Source organism: Vigna unguiculata, chromosome 5 (genome assembly GCF_037176805.1).
Source record: "Vigna unguiculata cultivar grain cowpea cultivar isolate G323 ecotype 2 chromosome 5, ASM3717680v1, whole genome shotgun sequence".
In the NCBI taxonomy this organism is placed as follows: Eukaryota; Viridiplantae; Streptophyta; class Magnoliopsida; order Fabales; family Fabaceae; genus Vigna; species Vigna unguiculata.
This window is the reverse complement of record NC_140796.1, coordinates 27,350,446-27,370,906: the sequence shown is the minus strand read 5'-3', so window position 1 is coordinate 27,370,906 and position 20,461 is coordinate 27,350,446. Positions and strand designations below refer to the sequence as shown.

The following is a 20,461-nucleotide window of genomic DNA, read 5'->3' as shown; positions in this document are numbered from 1 at the left end:
CACCAACACTTGGACGCAAGTTTTTCTGCTGTCGTTGCTCAATCCCCGAACCCCTCCACACTCCCAATTTCATAACCTAACCTAAACTTTTCCCCAATTTCGACGCTCACCACCGTTCCTCCCACCGCTCATCCTCACCTGCCGTTTTCTTGTTCACTCACTGACGCACTCATCTTCATCAAGACGTCAACCTCCCCTCTATGTTTCCCTCACTTTCAATCACAACAAGAAGTCGAGCCCAATGGCAATCGCCGAAGCCGTAGTCCAGCAGTGAAGCACGCATCCTTCCACCCTACTCTGTAACCATCACAGTTAAGCACGGATTTTCGAGCGATTGTCCTGTCTCTCTCGCGGGCTGAGCACGTTCCTGAAGCCGCAGTCGACCACTGAACCTCATCCTTGGACCCTACTCTCTATCCACCACACTGAAGCACGCATTTTCGAGCCTTCCTCTGTCTCTCGCGGGCTGAGCACGATCCAGGAGCAAGGTCCATATTCTGTCAACATTGTTCATGCCATGTTATTGTTTCTGTGGTTCAATTTGTGATGTTTTGTTTTGTTAAAATTATGTTGTACAATTAGTGTTGGTTTCTGCTACTTAGTTACCATGTTTATCTTTTGAACTACTTGTTTTTGGCACGCTTAGTTTGTGTTGAAGTGTATTTACTTTTGCAATTGGTTATTCATTTGTGCAATCGGTGCAATGATCAAAGCAATTTGTTGGGGCTACATACATATTATTGTTTTGTGGATTGAATTAACAGTTGGTTAATATCTGAGTACTAGTTTTTTTTGTTATATTTGATAATTGCACTTGAATACATGAATGATTTGATTTATATTCATTTTTGTGAACTGAAGATCTCAATTGGGAATCATGACTGATGGTAGTGAAGACGATGGTTGTACAACTGAGACGAAGGTATAAGTTTGGAAATTGGCATACAAGTTTGTTCAATATATGTATTAAATAATGACTTGATTTTTTCTTTGGTGGATGCAGATTTATTTTAGACATTCATGTCGGACGCATTTTCTTGGTTCTTTGAATAAGAGCTTAACAGAACAACAAATTATTTGTCTAGAACAAACACCCTTTGCTTGGATGCCGAAGTTGAAAGAGTCTTTGAAGATAAGTAGAAATCTTCTGAATGAGTTGGTTAATGTGTGGGTTGAGAGGAGAGGAGGTTTTGCACTTAATAAAGAAATTGTTAGATTTTCTTTATTAGATGTATGCTTAGGTTTAGGGTTACGGGTTGTTGGAACTAAACTTGATTTGGATGAGTGTTTTGTTGAGAGTCAGTGTAGGAAACACTTTGATGATGAAAACGTTGATGTCAAAATGGTTTATGAATTCTTAATGCAACATCATGGAGATTTAACTGTAGTTGATTTTTGTAGATTGTATGTTTTGATAGGAATATGTGAGTTTCTATTGTCTAGTCGCAGGGGTAGAATTTTTCCGATATTGTTCAACATTGTGGATGACTTTGGAAGTCTTGGAAAATATAATTGGGGTAGTCTTGTGTATGAGTACTTGGTTGAGAGTCTATACACTGCTTCATTGTTGTTGAGCGACGAAGGAAATGCGAAATACTTTCATGTGGATGGTTGTGTTTATTTGTTACAGGTATAATAAATTATTCGTTAATGGATTGTTTTATTAATTATGATGTTGAATTATTAGTTAATGCTGTTAAAATTTTGTTACAGTTATGGGCTTTTGAGCATTTGTTGATTTGGAAGAGAAAGGGAGGAACTCCCAGCAGCCGATTTCCACGAATATTGCATTGGATGGATGTTAAAGTTGGGGATTCCGTAGTTAGTCGTAGTTTGAAGAAAAAAGCGGTTAGTTTGATATTTGTTTATAATTTATAATTTGATTGTGTTTATTAGTCAATCAATTTATTGATTGATTTAATTTTGGTTTGGTTGTATGTTGTTCATGAGGGCAGGTTTTGCATGACGTTGTCGTGTCAGAAGAAGAGCTTAAACATGTAGTTGTCCAAGAAGGTTTTCATGAATATGGGTGTGGATTTGGCAAGGTTGAAAGGAGAAGTGAAGGAGGGTGTTCTTCACAAGACAAGGAAGAGCTTATGCGTGAAATTTTAGAACAAGAAGTCGTTATTGAGGAACTTAAGCAATCAATTGATCTTCTAAAAACAAAGATGAAGGAGAGGAGGAAAAAACCGCCTACGAAATATGATCCATGTTATGGCACAAATGGTTGTGCTTCTCAAACACATGATCATAGTTTTGATTTGGGAGGCAAGTCTGTCGAGGAAGATGATGAAATTCATAAAAGCAATGACATGTGTGACGAAATGGAGGAAAGCAATATGTATGCGCGAATGAAGCATCAACCCCGCACACGTTACAAAAGTCGTTCTATTCGAACTCCGTTTGCGAGTTATGGGATAAGGAGGTTGAAGAAATAGTTTGGAATTATTATTGTTTACAAAATGATATTTTTTGTTATTGGTAATGACAGGTTCGTAGTCAATGACAATTTCATTTGTTTGTGTTGTTTTCAGTAAACATTTGTGTGTGACAAATGCTGCTCCACTGAAACAATTTAAATTTGTTACAATGTGTGTGTCCAAAATTTGTTTGATAGGTTACACTTTACATGGCCGTGAGTGTGTACTTCATTTTGAATATGGTCCACCAATCTTTGTTGTCAATTAGTTTACATTACATTTATGGAAGCAAAATAAAAAAATGTGGAGTCCAGCAAGGCCCTTGGATAATAAATTTATTAAAACACCTTACAAGTAATTTGTCCAACAATTATGGACTGGGTTACATATTACTTGAGTTTGGGTTTGACGTCAGTTTTGAAAAAGGTGCACCAATATTTGTTGTCAATTATCAAGTACACATTTATGAAAAGAAATTAAATATTGTCTGTCTCCAAAGGGGGAACCAACTAGGGCCTAGTAATCAGGTGGCATGATTATTTGATTCAAATATGTCAGAACAAATTTATCCAAAAAATATATCTTGGGTTACAGCTTACATTTCATTGGTTCGCATGTCAAATTTCAGCAAGGTCCACGAATGTTTTTATTCACTTATAACATATGTATTCAGTAGTGAAAATTAAATATTGTCTGCCTTCAAAGGGGGAACAATGTGGGGTTCACCAATGCCCTGGGATTATTATTTTATTCAAAGTTCCTACAAATAATTTGTCCAAAACTCTTACAAATAATTCGTCCAAAAAGTCTATCCTGGGTTACAACTTACATTTCACTGAGTCGCATGATAAATTTCAAAAAGGTCCACCAATGTTTTTATTCACTTATAACATATGCATTGAGTAGAATAAATTAAAGGTTGTCTGCTTTTAGAGGGGGGAACAAGATGGGGTCCACCAATGCCCTGGGATTATTATTTTATTCAAAGTTCCTACAAATAATTTGTCCAAAACTCTTACAAATAATTCGTCCAAAAAGTCTATCCTGGGTTACAGCTTACATTTCACTGAGTCGCATGATAAATTTCAAAAAGGTCCACCAATGTTTTTATTCACTTATAACATATGCATTGAGTGAAACAAATTAAAGGTTGTTTGCCTTCAAAGGGGGAACAAGATGGGGTCCACCAATGCCCTGAGATTATTATTTTATTCAAAGTTCCTACAAATAATTTGGACAAAACTCTTACAAATAATTCGTCCAAAAAGTCTATCCTGGGTTACAGCTTACATTTCACTGAGTCGCATGATAAATTTCAAAAAGGTCCACCAATGTTTTTATTCACTTATAACATATGCATTGAGTGGAACAAATTAAAGGTTGTCTGCCTTTAAAGGGGGGAACAAGATGGGGTCCACCAATGCCCTGGGATTATTATTTTATTCATAATTCCTACAACTAATTTGTCCAAAAAATCTTTCCTGGGTTACAGCTTACATTTCACTGAGTCGCATGATAAATTTCAAAAAGTTCCACCAATGTTTTTATTCACTTATAACATATGCATTGAGTAGAACAAATTAAAGGTTGTCTGCCTTCAAAGGGGGGAACAAAATGGGGTCCACCAATGCCCTGAGATTATTATTTTATTCTAAATTCCTACAAGTAGAGATGTCAAAGTGAGCTCGAACCCGTGAGCCAACCCGGCTCACCACGGGTTCGAGCCGGGCCGGGTTGAAAAAACAAAAATTTTTGTAGTTATGGATCAAAACGGGTTGAGCTCACTTAACCCACGGGCTATGCGGGTTCGAGCCGGGTTTGAGTGAGCTGACCCACCAACCCACTTAACTTAATAAAATTAATTATTTTAATATTAGGTTACAGAACTGGAATCCCTAAATTGAATTGGAATTCAAAATCCCTAATTGCAATCCTCTTCTTCGATACACTTCCACGACAGACGAATCAAAATCACTGAGCTCCTTTCCCTTCCCTCTGAATCACGATCACGGTAATGGTGGTGCCTCCATTTGGTGGTGGTCGTCTGGTCTGAGGCGTGGTGGTTGTTCGTCGTGTGTCTACGGCGTGGTGGTCGTTCATCGTGTGTCTACGACGTGGTGGTTGTTCGTCGTATGCGGCAAAACGGTGTATTCACACCCCATAGGTTTGAGCGATCTGCACCTGTATTCACACGTCCTCTACAGATTCTGAGTTTCCAACCCTAAGGTGCATTTCTATCTCTTGTCGCTTGTCGCTCATCTATGGGGTTCTTATTCTCATGTTATCTTCAGACGTTTGTTTGACTGTCGTCTGGTCTGTGCGTGCTCATTGGTGGTCTGAGTGGTCTACGACGATGCTAGAGTCGACGTTGGTGGCCATTTGTTAGTGTTGTGCACTGGTCTGCGACGACGTTTGGCCTCTCTGCGTTAATTGGAGTTTCTGTGGTGAGAATTTTGGTGTTTCTCAATTTCCTTTTTCTTGTTAAATGTTTGAGTCGATTGTAAATTAGTTTTAGCAAGGTGCAATACAGCGTCTGGTATTTGTTCTTGAATGGTGGAAATTGTTGTTAAGGTCCTTGAATATACAGTTATTCGAAACTCTAATCAGTCCTTGAGTGTGTTTTCCATTTGTTAAATTAGTTATCGAGATTTGCTCTGAATATTTTCTTTTCTGGATTTCCATTAATTTGTATAGTGCCGAACATGTCCAGATTCTTCTTTGGGAACTAGCCAGAACATTGCATCTCTGTGGTGGCTGCATTAAGCTTGGAAACTTTGGCAGCAACTTGCTGTTTGGTTTACCTCCTTTGGTTGGCAATTTTGTTTCTCCTTCCTTTCAAATTTAAATTAGTTTGTTATTTGTTTTTTTGAAAGGAATAACAAAGAAAAGGAAAATATGGCAACACTAAAGACCCACATGAAAAATGTGAATAATCTTTTTCTTTCATGTGCTTAAGAACTTAATAACTGCATCTTATGCAGGTGCCCGGGTTAAGTTTAACACTGGCTGATGTTGGTGGCCATTTGTTAGTGTTGTGCACTGATCTCATACATTATTTAAAAAAATTATTTAAATATTAAAATATTTAAAAATTTAAAAAAAATAAAAAATTTAATTTTGTATGCGGGTTGGTGAGCCAACCCACTTAACCCACCAACCCGTGGTGGGTTGAGCCGGGTTGTAAAAAATCTGGCTCACCTTAAAGTGAGCCGGGTTGGGCTCACTCGTTTTCTGACCCGGCCCGTGGTGAGCCAACCCGTGTGAGCCGGGTTGGCTCACTTTGACATGTCTACCTACAAGTAAGTTGTCCAAAAAGTCTATCCTGGGTGACAGCTTACATTTCACTGAGTCGCATGATAAATTTTCGAAAAGGTCCACTTATGCTTTTATTCACTTATAACAAATGTATTCAGTAGAAAAATTGACATATTTTTTGCCTTCAAAGGGAGGAACAAAATGGGGTCCAACAATGTCTTGGGATTATTATTTTATTCAAAATTCATACAACTAATTTGTCCAAAACTTGTATCCTGGGTTACATCTTACATTTCACTGAGTCGCATGCTAAATTTCGGAAAGGTACAACAATGCTTTTATTCACTTATAACAAATGTATTCACTAGAAAAAATGACATATTGTCTGGCTTCAAAGGGGGGAACAATGTGGGGTCCACCAATGTCCTGAGATTATTATTTTATTAACTAATGTTACAACATATTTGTCCACAAACTATTTGCGTGATTACAGTTTAAACGTGCTTGGGTTACATGTTAGATGTCAGTAAGGGTCACCCAACACTTCCGACAATTAAAATCAATACTTCGCTGCAGTAGAAAGTAATGTGGTGTGTTTTAATGGTGTGCACATCATGGGGTCAATCAATGATTACTAAAATAGTATCCTTCTCCATTAACAAAACACATTCACTCATGGAATGATAAGCAATACTACAAACAACTAACAAAAAGTCTTTTCAAAACGTGGAGTAGGTGTTCAGCAAAGACATGAAAGCACTACACCAGTACTACTTACTAATGGAGGGATGACAAAATGGTCATTGAAATCCGTAGCTTAAGCATCAGGGCATTCAACATCAAATGTTGTAGCCCCATCGGGATTTGCATCATAATTTCCATGTGGTGAGTCCGCACCAAGAGAAATAGTAGCATTAGAACATGGGAGACTTGATGATCCAGCAACAGAAGTGTCTTCATGGTAACCAGTTATAACAACTTTAGGTGGAGGGACCAGCTTCTTCAAAATGTCGTCAACATCAAGATATTCTCCTGGGTAGTTTCGCACAACGGGCATAGAAGCTTCAACTTCATGGTCAGTTGGTGGACTAATGTCATTCTTAAAAACCTATCAATTATGAATTCAATATGACCCTGTAATTTAAATATAAAAATCATTAAAAAGTAATAATATAAATGTAATATAAAATATTAACCTTCACAATATTGCAAACAGTGATGTTCAGGTAAGGAGGCACCCATGGGTTGTGACCGAAACAAGATACCTGATGAATCATATTTAAGATTTTAGATCTGTACTTCATAAAAATTATGAAAACCCAAATTCAGTATAAACGCATAAGGCGGTGTTAATACATTTTTCAAAATCAACGATGCTCCAACAGCAATATGGGAACCAAACTCAGGATCCATGACAGCTTTTCTGTGGACGCTTGCCTTTGCTGTAGTTGAAGGGTCCTGAACAAATTAAAGAACAAAATTTAGATGGATTTCTAATTTATTTCACATAACCAGTATTGCCATTTTACCTTAATAACTATGGATATGTCACCCAACCCGTTCGAGTGACATTCTTTGACCACACACACAACTAAAGGTATCTTTTCCATTGATTTCCTAGAAGACAGTAGAATCAAATTTTTGATGTCCCCTTCAGCAACTAAACCTGAAAGCATGCATGATTTGAAACATAAAGATGTATTTAACGGAACTCTCTTTGTAAAGGTTCAGTTGCTTACCATGGTATTCAACAAACCTACGAGCCCATTTCCAAGCATTTGAGTTGAAGTCTCGGGCATCACCTGCAGCAGCGATTTCCCTCATCAATTGTTGGGTATTTTTAGGTTCCTCCGATTCTCTGTTTAGCATAAGTGCTTGTGCATTGCCGGCAGGGCCGGGAATGAATTCTGTGTTGGAGTTGCATCTCTGGATGAAGGACATCACGTCTGACTCATCAATGTCAAGGCCCTCCCACGAATCCATATCTTCAACCTACATATTTGTTGTACCAGGAAAAAATTTAATTACATTCAGAAAAATGTTACAGAAAGTGAAGAAAGTGATGCGAAAAAAATTTTCATTAGCATCCAAGTCACCAAAAAACGGTGCTGGGATGACGATAGTGCACAACTTTGGTAGCGGAACAGGGAGGAAATTTGCATTCCTTAAGGAAATGGTTTAAAGCTTGGTCTTTGTTTTATAATTCAAAAGTAATGTATAAATGTACCACAATGCCCTTCGTTAGCTTACTCACTACGTTTCTATTAACCAAGTCATTAATGCCCTGTTCCATTGGCCCCGCTTACCTTTTGAACGTCAAATCTTTTCTTCACCAACCAACTTTCATTCATTTAATGCATTTCGTAAAGCTCCCCAAACCCATCGTCCATGGCCATTTTTCCTATTTTCTCCGCTCACAAAGCACTCATGGCTACTATTTAGGAATCGGCCTGTGTGGTTGGTGGTGCATTCATCACGTAAGTTGGATCTTAAATGCTTTCATTCAATCTCCAATCTACTTAAATACCTCATTAATGGTATCCTCCCACATTTGCTTGGTCGTAGGTAAAGTTTTAAGGTTCATTTAGTTTGCCATAAATTTTCCAAAGTGCAATGTGTTGCCTTCTTGTTGTCATTCACAGAAAACTATTAATTGCACAATCTTTACTTGGTGTTTTTTTAAAGCTCATTTACTCCCGCATTTGTTTGGTCGCACAATCTTTAATTTGTGTTTTTTTAAAGTTCATTTACTCACGCATTTGTTTGGTCGCACAATGTTTACTTTATGTTTTTTTAAAAGGCAATTTACTCTCGCATTTGTTTGGTCCTATTGACCTTGCCTTATTTTCAAAAGTTCATGTTCGTTGGCATATTTTACTTTGCTATAATAGTTAACGTTATTCCAAGGTTCACGTTATTTTAGAATGTATCATTTCCCAATTCTTTAATACGCATTTTATAGTTTGGTATCACAGTGTAATCACAGTAACATTAATGAATTTGATTGGTTGTTTATTTAGGAAATATCATGGAACAAACACAAAGACTGGGTCTGGACATCATTAATCTCGTGGAAGATGTTATCCCTGAAAACAATTGTAACAACATTGGATCTGTTTCAACCAATAACAACTGTGGTGAAAGTAGCTTGGGTTTGGTCCCTAAAGTGGGGATGACTTTCGAAAGTGTGGATGAGCTGAAGAAAGTTTATAAACAACATGCAATCAGAAGTGGTTTCGGTGTCCGAATAAGAACATCAAAGAAAGATGATGATAATCAGCTCTACTACGTCAAACTAGTTTGTTCTTGAGAAGGAACCCATGTGTCCAACATTCCCCCGGAAAAAAAAACCATTCCAACACAAAGAAAGGCATGCCATGCACGTGTTACTGCTGTTAAAAAAGATGGTCAATGGGGGATTATAAGTGTGGTGGAGGAACATAATCACCATTTAAGTCCACAGAAATCAAGGCTTGTGCGAGGTAATAAGAGGATAAATATGCAGGCAAAAAGAGTTATTGATATCAATGATCAAGCGGGAGTACGTTTGAACAAAAATTTTCGTTCCTTGGTATTTGAGGCAAGAGGTTATGAGAACTTGGATTTTGTGGAAAGGGATGTGAGGAACTATATTGGTCAGCAGAGACGAGCGCTTGTTAAGGATGGTGATAGAGCATTGTTTAATCATTTTTCGAGAATGAGGGAATTAAATAGGGATTTCTTCTTTGAAATCGACGTCGATCACGAGAACAGAATTACTAATGTGTTTTGGGCGGACGGGAGGAGTCGAGCGGCATGTGTCGATTTTGGGGATATTGTGTCATTCGACACCACATACTTGACTAATAAGTATGACATGCCTTTTGCCCCATTTGTAGGTGTTAATCATCACGGTCAATCCATTTTATTAGGTTGTGGGCTGCTATCATCAGAGGACACTAGAACATTTGTGTGGTTATTTACATGCTGGTTGCGTTGCATGTCAAATAAGGAACCACTTGGAATTGTGACCGACCAATGCAAGGCCATGAAAAATGCTATTGAAATTGTGTTTCCCAATGCAAGACATAGGTGGTGTCTTTGGCACATCATGAAAAAAGTACCTGAGAAGTTGCAAGGGTACTCAAGGTACAAGTAAATTAAGCATGACATGAAGCAGTTGGTGTATGAGTCAGTCAATGTTGATGCGTTTGAGTGTGGTTGGGATAAGTTCCTAACCGATAATGGATTACAAGAAAATGCATGGCTTTTAACACTTTATGAAGATAGACATCGTTGGGTGCCATGTTATTTGAAGAATAACTTTTGGGCAGGTATGTCAACCACGCAACGGAGTGAGAGCATGAACGCATTCTTTGATGGTTTCATCAATTCCACAACAACATTGCAACAATTCGTGGTTCAATATGACAATGCCATTAGGCAAAAGGTCGAGAAGGAGTGTGAGGCTGACTTTGCATCCTTGAATACGACAATTCCTTGTGGCTCACATTCCATTATTGAGAGACAATTCCAGGCTGAATACACTAATGCTAAGTTTGCAGAGGTTCAACACAAATTTAGGTGTAAAATGAATTGCATGATTTAAAATGTTTATGTCGAAGCGGGAACCTCAAATTACCGTGTTATGGAAGAATTTATGTGGAAAGGTCAATGCGCAGACAAGTACCATGCTGTTTTGTTTGATCATCACACACTTGACATACAGTGCACTTGCCTTTTGTTTGAGTTTAGAGGAATACTTTGTAGGCACTGCTTAGTCGTGTATGTGCAAGAGGGCGTTAAAAGTGTGCCCGATAAATATGTTTTAAAGAGATGGAGCAAGCTACAACGTAGAAGGCACACATACATAAGGGTTGGAAGCAATTCTGATAAGGAAGAAGCGAATGTCAGAAGGTATGATGCACTTTGTAAGCGTTTCTATGAGATTGCAGAGGTTGCATGCGAGTCAGACAACGAAACACATTGTTTGTTTAAGAAATTGGACTCCATTGCAAATGATCATGGATTGTCATCTTCTGATAATCCGAATAAGGGGGTTCAATTGGACACTGCAAATGATTGTCCTATACAAACTGTGTCATCCAACGAATGTGTCCACAATCCTATTTCTATTAAAAGAAAAGGAAGACCCCGTTCGACGAGATTGAAATCCATTGTGGAGAAACTTGGTAAAAGAAGAAAGGCTACGGGTGCAAAAATTAAAGGATGACAGCCTCAAATGGTATGTGCAATTAATGAAATCCAATTAATGAATCTGGGTTGAACTACTTTTTTTATAATATAATGACAATTTATTTTATTGTTTGATTATCCTTTACAGGGATGGACTTTGGATACAGATTTAATGCCATGTAGTAACCAATCAGAAGTCATTATGCAAAGTAATCCAACGCAGGTAATTCAAAGTGAACAACGTCATGTCGTAGTAACCCTTAAACTTTTTCGATATTGACATCATGTGGGGTGTATGAATTGAAGTATAATTTATTTTGCCAGGTTGAAGAAGTCCAATGCAGTGGATTTGTTTCCCTGCTGACTTCAATTGAAAATAGCACACATGAAACACAAATTGTGTCACAGGGATCCAATTATTAGGTATATAGAAATATATTTTGCATGCGCGTATTGTTCTTCTTTTAGGTTTGAATGGATAATTATGTATCCACATTCATCCAACAGTTATCAAATATTTTTTTTCAGGAATGAAGGTCGTTTGGTGTTTTTTTTTTTGTAGCACATGGGCCCTTGCAAATTAAATGGCTTCAACAAACATTCACACGTGGCCATGGGTTGTTATTTGTTTTGGATGTAACCTGATTGTAATTTTGGTGGTATCAGGGGAATGGTGGTTTGGACAAGTTCATCATGTAATTAAGGAATGGTGGATTCGACAACTTGATCATTTAATTAAGGATAGCTTACATTTGTGTTTTGTAGATTCACAATGTCATTATGTACTGAATGCATCATTTGCATCATCCACTGGAGGATGTTTTCTTAAAGTAAATGCATTTGATTATAAATTTGTCATGATGGATGTCATTGAAAAGGCGTCACACCAACATGCGTACGAACTTCATTGCATGTCAGAAAACGTTGTATACAATCATTTTACCATTACATTATTTGTGGAATTAAATTGCACACATTTATTAACCTGCAACAATCTTAAAAATACTATGTAATTGGAAGACAATTAAGTACTAACCCACGTATAAGTTAATGGACCAATTAACCACCCTTCCATAAAAGGGGTAACGGTACATGTGCAGAACAGGGACATCTACATCCAAATTACATTTGACCATATTTGTGGCCATTCCTGGAAAAACAGACCTGCTAAATTTTATAATTGAACTTCCATTTCCAAAACAGCTACTATGAAAGCAACATATATACAAATCACCATAAAAAGGTGTAAACAATACTCATGATTGAGTCTGACATGCAACTTGAAATCTAAGCTCAAAGTTAACAAAGTTGAACTTGTATCCCACATCTCAAATTTTGCAACAGAATTTTGTCCAAAAGTATCAAAAGTAACAGAGGATAACTATTTCCCTCCATCATACATATGTAATCTAAAGTCAAATTTTGCAATTACCACTGTCATCTTCGTATCAGATTTTACAAATCATGTCAACAAAAGCTATTTAATTTTATATACATCAAAGACTTCAAGCCAGTAATTGCGGTGGATATTGTCGTCGTCCATAAACCAATCACATATGTAATGTTGTCTGAGTTCTTGAAGTTCATCCTGCAACATGGAACTAAGTTATTATAAAATATTACCTCTAAAAACCATTACAGCATAACGAAATCCAAAAAATGTCACTTACAGAAGTGTAGGCGGGGAAGTATTTGTCACCAAATTTGGTTTCACCATCCCACAACTCAATATATCTGATAACGCTGTCGTTGACGCGATCAAATTAATACTACTAAACTATAGCAACTTCAGTATTGCTAAGATAGTAGTCAAGAAAATAGAAAGGGTAAAGTAACCCTAAGTCGTCTCCCAACGAACACAGAATTGATTTTTAACAAATTAGTTCTTATAAAACTATACAAATGAGTTAGTCAAATAAAATAAAAAATATAGGGGATTAATATAAACAAAGATAGAAATAAAGTTTAAAAGATAAAAAGAAATAAAAACAATAGTAAAGAAAATAGATTGATTCCATTGCTTTTTCAAAATAGATTCATCATCGGTTATCTAAAGATTATTGCTCAATTAATTATTGTTGTAGATTTACAAATTAATCAATGTAAAGTCTCAATGAATTTGTTGGCGTTCTCACTTTTAACCAAAGTACAGTCTCAATTAAAAGTGAGAACTTTTAGATTATCCACAGTAAATTCAACCAAAGTACAGTCTCAATCAAATTTTACTATGCCTAATCATGTCTATTCTTTTATCTCCTCACCAAATAAAAAGCTTAATTAATCAAAGTAAAGTCTCAATTAATTTTCGTTAGAGTAAATACCTTTAATCAAAGTAAAGTCTCAATTATTGGTAAAAAATCATTTAATCACATGAAAGTTTCTAAATAAAATCAAAGTAAAGTCTCAATTCAATTTAAAAACCCTTGAACTCATATGATCAACATGCATATAGATTTAAAATCATTACTTTTTATGTGATTCAAAGATAAAAGACATAGATAAATTAAAACCTCAACAATAATAAAAAGAACAAAGAAATTAATTCATTCTAACCTCAGAATCCATAATGAAATTACAATGGAATCAACCCAAGAAGTTTAGAACTCCATGAATGCAAAATAAAGATAAAAGAAGAATAGAGAGAAGAAAAGAGAGAGAAAGAAATTAGGCCCCCCTAAGGGTTCCTAAATTCCGACGTGCCGAGCTTGTTTTTTTACTTCTCCCTTGGTCTCTTTATATAGGAATTGGACTGGGCTTTTCTGTTGCTAAAATCTCTCAAATATCTTTTAAAATAAAGATAAATATAAATATTTAAAAATATTTGGAGAGATTTAGAGTATTTGACAAATATAGTTGGTTGATAATATCAATATCTAATATAATTAAATAAATTAATTACTTAAAGATATATGATAAATTATCACCAATTAATATTTGTATTAATTTTCCAAATCAACACTTTGCAATCTCCTCAAATTATCTTCTAAATAATCCAATATCTTCAAGATATATTTGTTTGTTGTGGATCTAAAAAGATTCCAGAAGATCTTGTCATATTTAAAAAGATTTGGTAGTTATTATCTTTTAATATTTTATGATATAATTAAATAAGATAATTATTTAAAAATATCAAATAAAATATCTAAGATATATTTTTCCCAAATTATCTTCTATCATAAAGATAAAGAAAATCGCAAGGTCCAATTTTTTGTTGCTCTCTTCTTGGCTTAACCAAACTTCTTCACTTTTTCAAGCTTCTCTTGCCGTCTTCATGGAATGCTTGGCTTGGATTTTTGTGATTTCCTATTCTTGGATTTATCTTTAAGGTGTCATGAAGATTTGAGCAATTTATTTCCACACCTCCATGAGCTCAACTTAGCTGTAGCTGCACTAACACACCTCAAAATATCCAAAGAAAATTTATGCAACTAAAAAGCTATTTTTAACATGCTTTTGTACCTCATGCTCAATAAACCCAATTATAGGAAATTCCAATTAAATCAATCTTTAAACACACAAATTCAATTAAATACCTATAATTAAACACTGAATGAGGGCAAAAATACGCACTCATCAATATCTCAACACCAACATGCCACAATCATATCTCGAAATATGTAAACATTTGTTAAGTCACATTATCAGGTAAATAAACTAATATTCAATCAAATGTAAGGAAAAATTAGGCACTTACAAATTTGGTTGTGGTGGAAGATCTTGGGTAAGGACCTCAAATTTTGGTTTATCAGCATCAGAACAATTTTCAAGTAAACCAAATAAAATCTCCATGTTACGCGCCTTCAAAAATGCAAACACAAAATATGAACACACATTTTACAAACGAATACATAAATTTTGTAACATAACCCTCTATTTTAAGAAGTGACTTACGATCGCATTGTCTATCCTTTTATGTCCTTGTCGTTTACTCCCAAGAGAGTCAAGCACAAAAAATTGGCGTGTGCGACAGTTTATTACATAACACCACCAATGTTGCTCATGGATTATAGGAGCAAAGACCTTCCAAGAACATAACAGAAAAGTCATACAACATCCATATTTGGTACTTAATAAATAAATTTACAAATATTCATACTTACAAAATCTGCTGACAGTATATCGTGTACTGAAACTAGTCCACGTGTAAGGAAATTGTTGTAGTCCCCTAAAACCCATTCACGTCTTTTTGCCTTGACCCTTCTACTATCTTCAACAACTACGGTCTTTATTAAAAATATCAGAATAACATTTCCATAAACCATCATGAACAACATATATGAAATATAAAAACTTTAAAAACAATTAAAATTATAATACCGTATACAAAGTACCAAACACAACTCTCTTGATCACCCCATTCAATTTTCTTTGTCTATACATGAAGTTGTTGTAAGCAAACAAAATGGCCTGACAACATTTAAAACCAACAATGTCATTTCTTAATCAAAATAAGAATTTTATAATATTACAACAACAAAGGGCTTTACCATGTTCGAAAGTTTTCCTCGAGGACGAAATCCACAGCACTCAACTGTGGTTAATATCTGGTGATTTATGTCAACCACCGTTTGCCTGAAAAGGGACAAATTTACAATTAACTATATAACAGTTGAAATGAAATAATGAAATTTATATCTGCAATAGTAACGAACCTCCCATCTTGTGAGACAAGAATGCGATACAATTCACTTAAGTCAACATCCAAAGAACATTTTCCTGGTTCCACATATGGAATAATTTCCATACCATGAGGATTGTATTCGGGAGTATTACAATGACGTGCTTGTGCCTCCTCAACATCACAACCATCACCTATATCATGGCAAGAAGGTTCAGCTTGATGAAAGGAAGATGGGTCCTCAAAATCACGTGATTGTGGCTCCTCAACATCAAAGGCATGACCTTTATCAAATGAAGAGGGTTGAGGTTGATGGGAGGAAGATGGGTGGTCAAAAGGACGAGATTGGGGCTCCTCAACATCAAAGCGATGACCATTATGAAAGGGAGAGGGTTCGGGTTCCTCAAAGGAAGATGGGTCGGGTTCTTGACCTCCACAAGCGTACTCTTCTTCCATATTGCTAAGCTGATCTTTTAGTTGTTGAACAACCCTATAATTTCTTTTCAGCTTCCTTTTGCACCATTGCTTAAATTTAGTAAAGGACATGTCTTCTACTCCTTTTTTTGGGATGCCATGTGAACCTACATTTAAGGCTTCACGAACAACATCAATGTTTTTTTCGTCTTCAGTTAATTCCCATTCAAGAACAACCTGGATAATGATGTCCAACCTTTAAACTTTATTGCTACACAGAATACAACTTAATCAACTAAAATAAAACGAATGCAATACAATACCTTGTTAGATTCAAATGCGGATTTTATTCCGTGAGTCATAATCACCAACGATGGCCAACTCAAAATTCTTGGGAAACTAACGTCACCTTCGTAAGACCCCACAGAAAGTAGTCGACAAACCAAAAGCTGAAAAAAATATATGCAGGAACTAATTAATCGTTTACTTCACTAACACTAGGCAAACAAAATCAAAATTGGCTTAAATAATAGATACCAGAAAAATAGCCACGGACCCAGCTACAGTTATGGTTGACGTGTTTTGATCTTGCCTTAAAGTGTGGTAAGCACGATTGAAACCTTCAACTAAAAAACTATGGACAGACCTTGACCAGTTGTATTGATTCAAGTTGTCAAGGTTATCCAACAATCTAAATGGCATGTTTGTGACAGTTCTAGAAGTCCTAGGGAAATACAAAAGAGCAAAACACAACAACAAGTACAAACGACAAACATTGTCTACATTGTCAATGTCATTGTCATCGCCACTTTGTAAATAAAAGTATATCCTATTAACAATGTCATCTATTGTTATTGGTTCATGTTCAAATAATGACTTTATCACCCCGCACACAACACTATTGAATTCTACATCAACCCCAACAGCATTCAGACCCAAACAAACACAAACATCTAAAACAGACAACCGTACCAAATGTTGCCTGATACATATGCTTTCATGTTCAGGGACCCACCGACTAAGTGTGTGTTTCAACAAAACTCCATTGATATCCAACGGTTTCACCATGTCAACACACCACCTAAATGGAGTGCGTCCAATTCGAGAGCGATGGCTTGGTCTCAATAATCCATTAACTTTAACAATATAGTCTGTTTTACAACGGTTGCGAACCACAACCTAAAAAAGAAATGAAATTGTTAAAAAAACATGTCAGAAAACATCAATAAATGAACTTAATGAACTACAATAGCAAAAATGGTAAATGAATAGTTCACAACTTCTCCTTACGACTTCTCTTCCCACTCAAGAAAAGTAGTGACCTGCAACTTTTTTAAACTTATCTTGCAACCCAAGCGCAATCATGATGTAACCCACCAAATAGTTTTTGGATAAATGAAGCTGACAGATTTTCGAACTTACCTTGCAACCAAAGAACAATTAAGGTATAACCCAAACAAGAGTTTTTGCACAATCTAAAATTGACGGATTATGGAAGTGCAACTGAACACACAATTTTATCCCTTGCTAAAATAGCAGACCCAATCCCATTTCTTTAAAAGAGGGTGTAACTTCATTTGGGGAAAACAAACTATCCGACATTTTAAAATTTATCTTCCAACCCAACACCAATTAAGGTGTAACCCACGACACATATTATGCACAAATTAAAGTTCACACATTTTGGATTTGCAAAACAACACAAAATTATACCAGTTGCAAAATGGTTGGACCCCAACAATGCACACCAAGACCAGACCCCATCTCACTTCTTCTAAAGCAGGTGTAACTTCATTTGGGGAAAGACTACCATACAACAATTTAAAACTTACCTTGCAACCAAGGACCAATCAAGATGTTACCCACCAAAGAGGTTTTGCACAAACTATATTTCGCAAATTTGGAACTACAATAGTAGGCTGCAACAATTTTAAAATTAAATTGCAACGAAAGAGTAATCAATATGTAACCCACCAAACAACTTCTGCACAAATTACAATTCGTAAATTTTGGAACTATATAAAAACACACTTGTCCCACTTACAAAAAGGTGGGACCCCAACTGGGCACACCAAAACCACACCCCATCCCACTTCTTGTAAACAAGTTGTAAGTTCATTTAGTGAAAAACTAGCCTGCAACAATTTAATATTTATCCACGAACCCAAGACCAATTATGTTGTAACCCACCAAACACATTATCCACAAATGATAATTGACAGGCTTTGGAATTACGTAACAACACAAAATTGTACCTCTAACTAAAAGGTTCGACCCCAACAATGCACACCAATACCATAAAGATTTGGGATTTTCTATAAAGCCAAATTGAATTGGGATTTTCTCTCCAAAAGATCACCCACTTGCGGAGTCGACTTCTTTTTTTTCATCTGACACTTATAAAGCTTAAAAGAATATGAAAAATATAAATGTAAATGCACAACATAAATCCAATAATCGCAAACATTTACCTTCCTTGATACACCCTCTTCTTCTTCTGCCATAGGTAGCCAAAATCTCCTACTGGGGTAAACAGTTTATATAACGAATTGCAATTAATAAACAACAAACACCACAACCAAACAATATTTCGTGATTAAACAAAAATACACAATTTAAAAAGCCATGAACAATTACTTGGATTACTGGAAGAGAGGGTAATGCAAAACGCTCGTCAAGTTGCAACAAAATGGAGCTTGCTCCTCCAACGTGCTCAGCCCGCGAGAGAGACAGGAGAATCGCTCAAAAATGCGTGCTTCACTGTGGTGGTTAGAGAGTAGGATGGAATGATGACGTTCATTGCTGGACTGCGGCTTCAGTCGTTGCCATTGGGTTGGACTTCTTCTACTCATTGAAAGTGAGGGAAAGATAGAGTGCAGGTTGATGTCTTGACGAACATGAGTGCGTGAGTGAGTGAATAAGAAAATGGCAGGTGAGGATAACCGCTGGGAGCAGCGGTGGTCAATAGTTAACGTCAATGGAGTGTGCAAGTGAGCCTGACCGATGCAGAACGTTGAAATTGGGTGAAAATATAGGTTAGGTTATCAAATTGGGAAATTCGGACTGTTCCAAGGGTTCCGGGATTGACCAAGGAAGAAGAAAGCTGCGGTTTCTAGGGTTAGGGTTTCTCAAACAAAGGGGTTTTGGGGTTAGGACAATGACGCCGGAACGGGGTTCGGGTGCGGGAGGGTATTTGTGGAGCGGTAAGGGATTTCAAGTGGTGGAGCAGAATTGTGTGTGCTGCGAGAAGGGTTATGGACGGCGGCGGTTGCAGGATCACGTCCACCAGAGGTGTGTGGCTGTGCGGGACGATGGTTGTGGGATGCCGGTTTCGTCTCTGTGTTGTGCGGGGAAGGGAAATGGAGCGGTGGAGCGGTGCAGGAGAGTCGTTTTCAAAAAAGAAAAATGTTTGCGCTGGTGGGAGACGGAGACGGAGCGGGAGAGGGAGAGGGAGAGGGAAAGGGATTCGGGTTAGGGTTTCTCGCTGGGAGGGGTTTTGGGGTTTCTGGGCCGGTAGGTGGGAAAACGTGGAGAAGAGGTGTGTGTGGTGCGGGAAGGGTTATTTGGGGCTGTGTGTGTGGGCAGAAGGCCAGGAGAGGGGTTTGTGTGTGTGCGGGAAGAAGACGCGCAGAGGGTTTGAGGGCGCTTTGGAGAAATGGAGAAGCGGTCGAGCGGTGGAGCGGTGCAGTGGAGCAGTGAAAGAGTTTTCAAAAACGAAAAAAAAAAATGCGCGGACTGGTGTGTGGGAAATGTGGCAACGGGCTGTGACCACACGCGCGTGTGCGGAGAATGACGCTTCCTGATGCCAATTTAATTTTTCAATTAAAAATATAAAATTTTAAATCTAATTTCTGTTGCCACGTAAAGTGGTCATGAAAGTGGTAACTTTGGAGTGTCATTGTATCATTACTCTAAAAGTGGTGTGTTCGTTAAATGGGTAGGATATGTATAAAGAGGGAGCCCTCATAAATATGAAACTCTATTCAGACAGGGTTTCATACGTGAAAGGTGGGCTCAAGTTCCTATCACCATATGCGCATAACTTTCACCATATCCACATAGCTTCCGCACCCATTGAGCATCTTTTCATACTTGGTGCAACCTAGCTTGGAGTAAGAGCCATAGTCTGATATGAAATATGTTTCGTGCATCTCCATTATCTTTTTTTTTTTTTTTTTTACTTTCGTGTAATTTCTTTTCTCATTTTACATTTCTTAAATTGTACAGTTCATATTTTTTTTCTTTTAAAATAAGACTTTCAAGTTATGCAATGTCGAAGCCAAAAATATTTTTGAATTTTACAGTCTAGAAACCAAGTGACTTTCAAATTGTGCAATCTTAGAAGGTTTTTTAGAAGACTATTATTTCTAAATTACATATCTCGAAAATATTCTTTTAAGAAAAAATAAATTATATATAGAAAGATGTAAGAAGACATGTAACGTTGTTGATATGTACAAAAAGTACAAAGAAAGAACTATTGTAAGAGAGTTTTTCACACTACATTCATTTAACAATATATTATTATTCTAGCAAAAAAGTGCTATGACTAATAAACCTGAAATATTAATGTCTTTTT

The 20,461-nt window shown here is 36.7% G+C and overlaps 1 protein-coding gene, 1 long non-coding RNA gene and 1 pseudogene across 6 annotated transcripts; 2 read left to right on the top strand and 1 right to left on the bottom strand.

Annotated features, from left to right (window-relative positions):
- Positions 1–4,193: 4,193 nt before the first annotated feature.
- On the top strand, positions 4,194–5,466 carry LOC114186002 (uncharacterized). Of its 5 annotated transcripts, none has more exons than XR_014995155.1 (3): positions 4,298–4,864; positions 5,115–5,229; positions 5,402–5,466. It is a non-coding gene; the product is annotated as an uncharacterized LOC114186002 (long non-coding RNA). The 5 variants fall into 5 exon arrangements; XR_014995157.1 differs by having other exon boundaries at positions 4,299–4,864; positions 5,131–5,229; XR_014995156.1 differs by having other exon boundaries at positions 4,303–4,646; positions 4,712–4,864; positions 5,131–5,460.
- Positions 5,467–8,647: 3,181 nt separating this feature from the next.
- LOC114184551 (protein FAR1-RELATED SEQUENCE 5-like) lies at positions 8,648–10,887 on the top strand (annotated as a pseudogene).
- A 1,440-nt stretch (positions 10,888–12,327) lies between these two features.
- LOC114184552 (uncharacterized) lies at positions 12,328–18,386 on the bottom strand. Its single transcript, XM_028071858.2, has 11 exons — positions 18,354–18,386; positions 16,420–17,061; positions 16,206–16,331; positions 15,503–16,119; positions 15,338–15,422; positions 15,168–15,257; positions 14,951–15,073; positions 14,742–14,870; positions 14,545–14,648; positions 12,521–12,593; positions 12,328–12,438 (listed from the first exon to the last, which is right to left on the bottom strand). Exons 1-11 carry the CDS (start codon positions 18,384–18,386, stop codon positions 12,328–12,330), a joined length of 2,133 nt encoding a protein of 710 aa, XP_027927659.2.
- Between the last annotated feature and the right edge of the window lie 2,075 nt (positions 18,387–20,461).

Excerpts from the sequence above, each read along its gene's own strand:
- LOC114184552 (XM_028071858.2), bottom strand. The coding sequence starts at position 18,386 with ATGGCAGAAGAAGAAGAGGGTGTATCAAGGAAG. Across the intron at positions 17,062-18,353 it reads AAGAGGGTGTATCAAGGAAG|GTTGTGGTTCGCAACCGTTG; the intron begins GTAAATGTTTGC and ends TTTCTTTTTTAG. Across the intron at positions 15,423-15,502 it reads CTTGTCTCACAAGATGGGAG|GCAAACGGTGGTTGACATAA; the intron begins GTTCGTTACTAT and ends GTCCCTTTTCAG.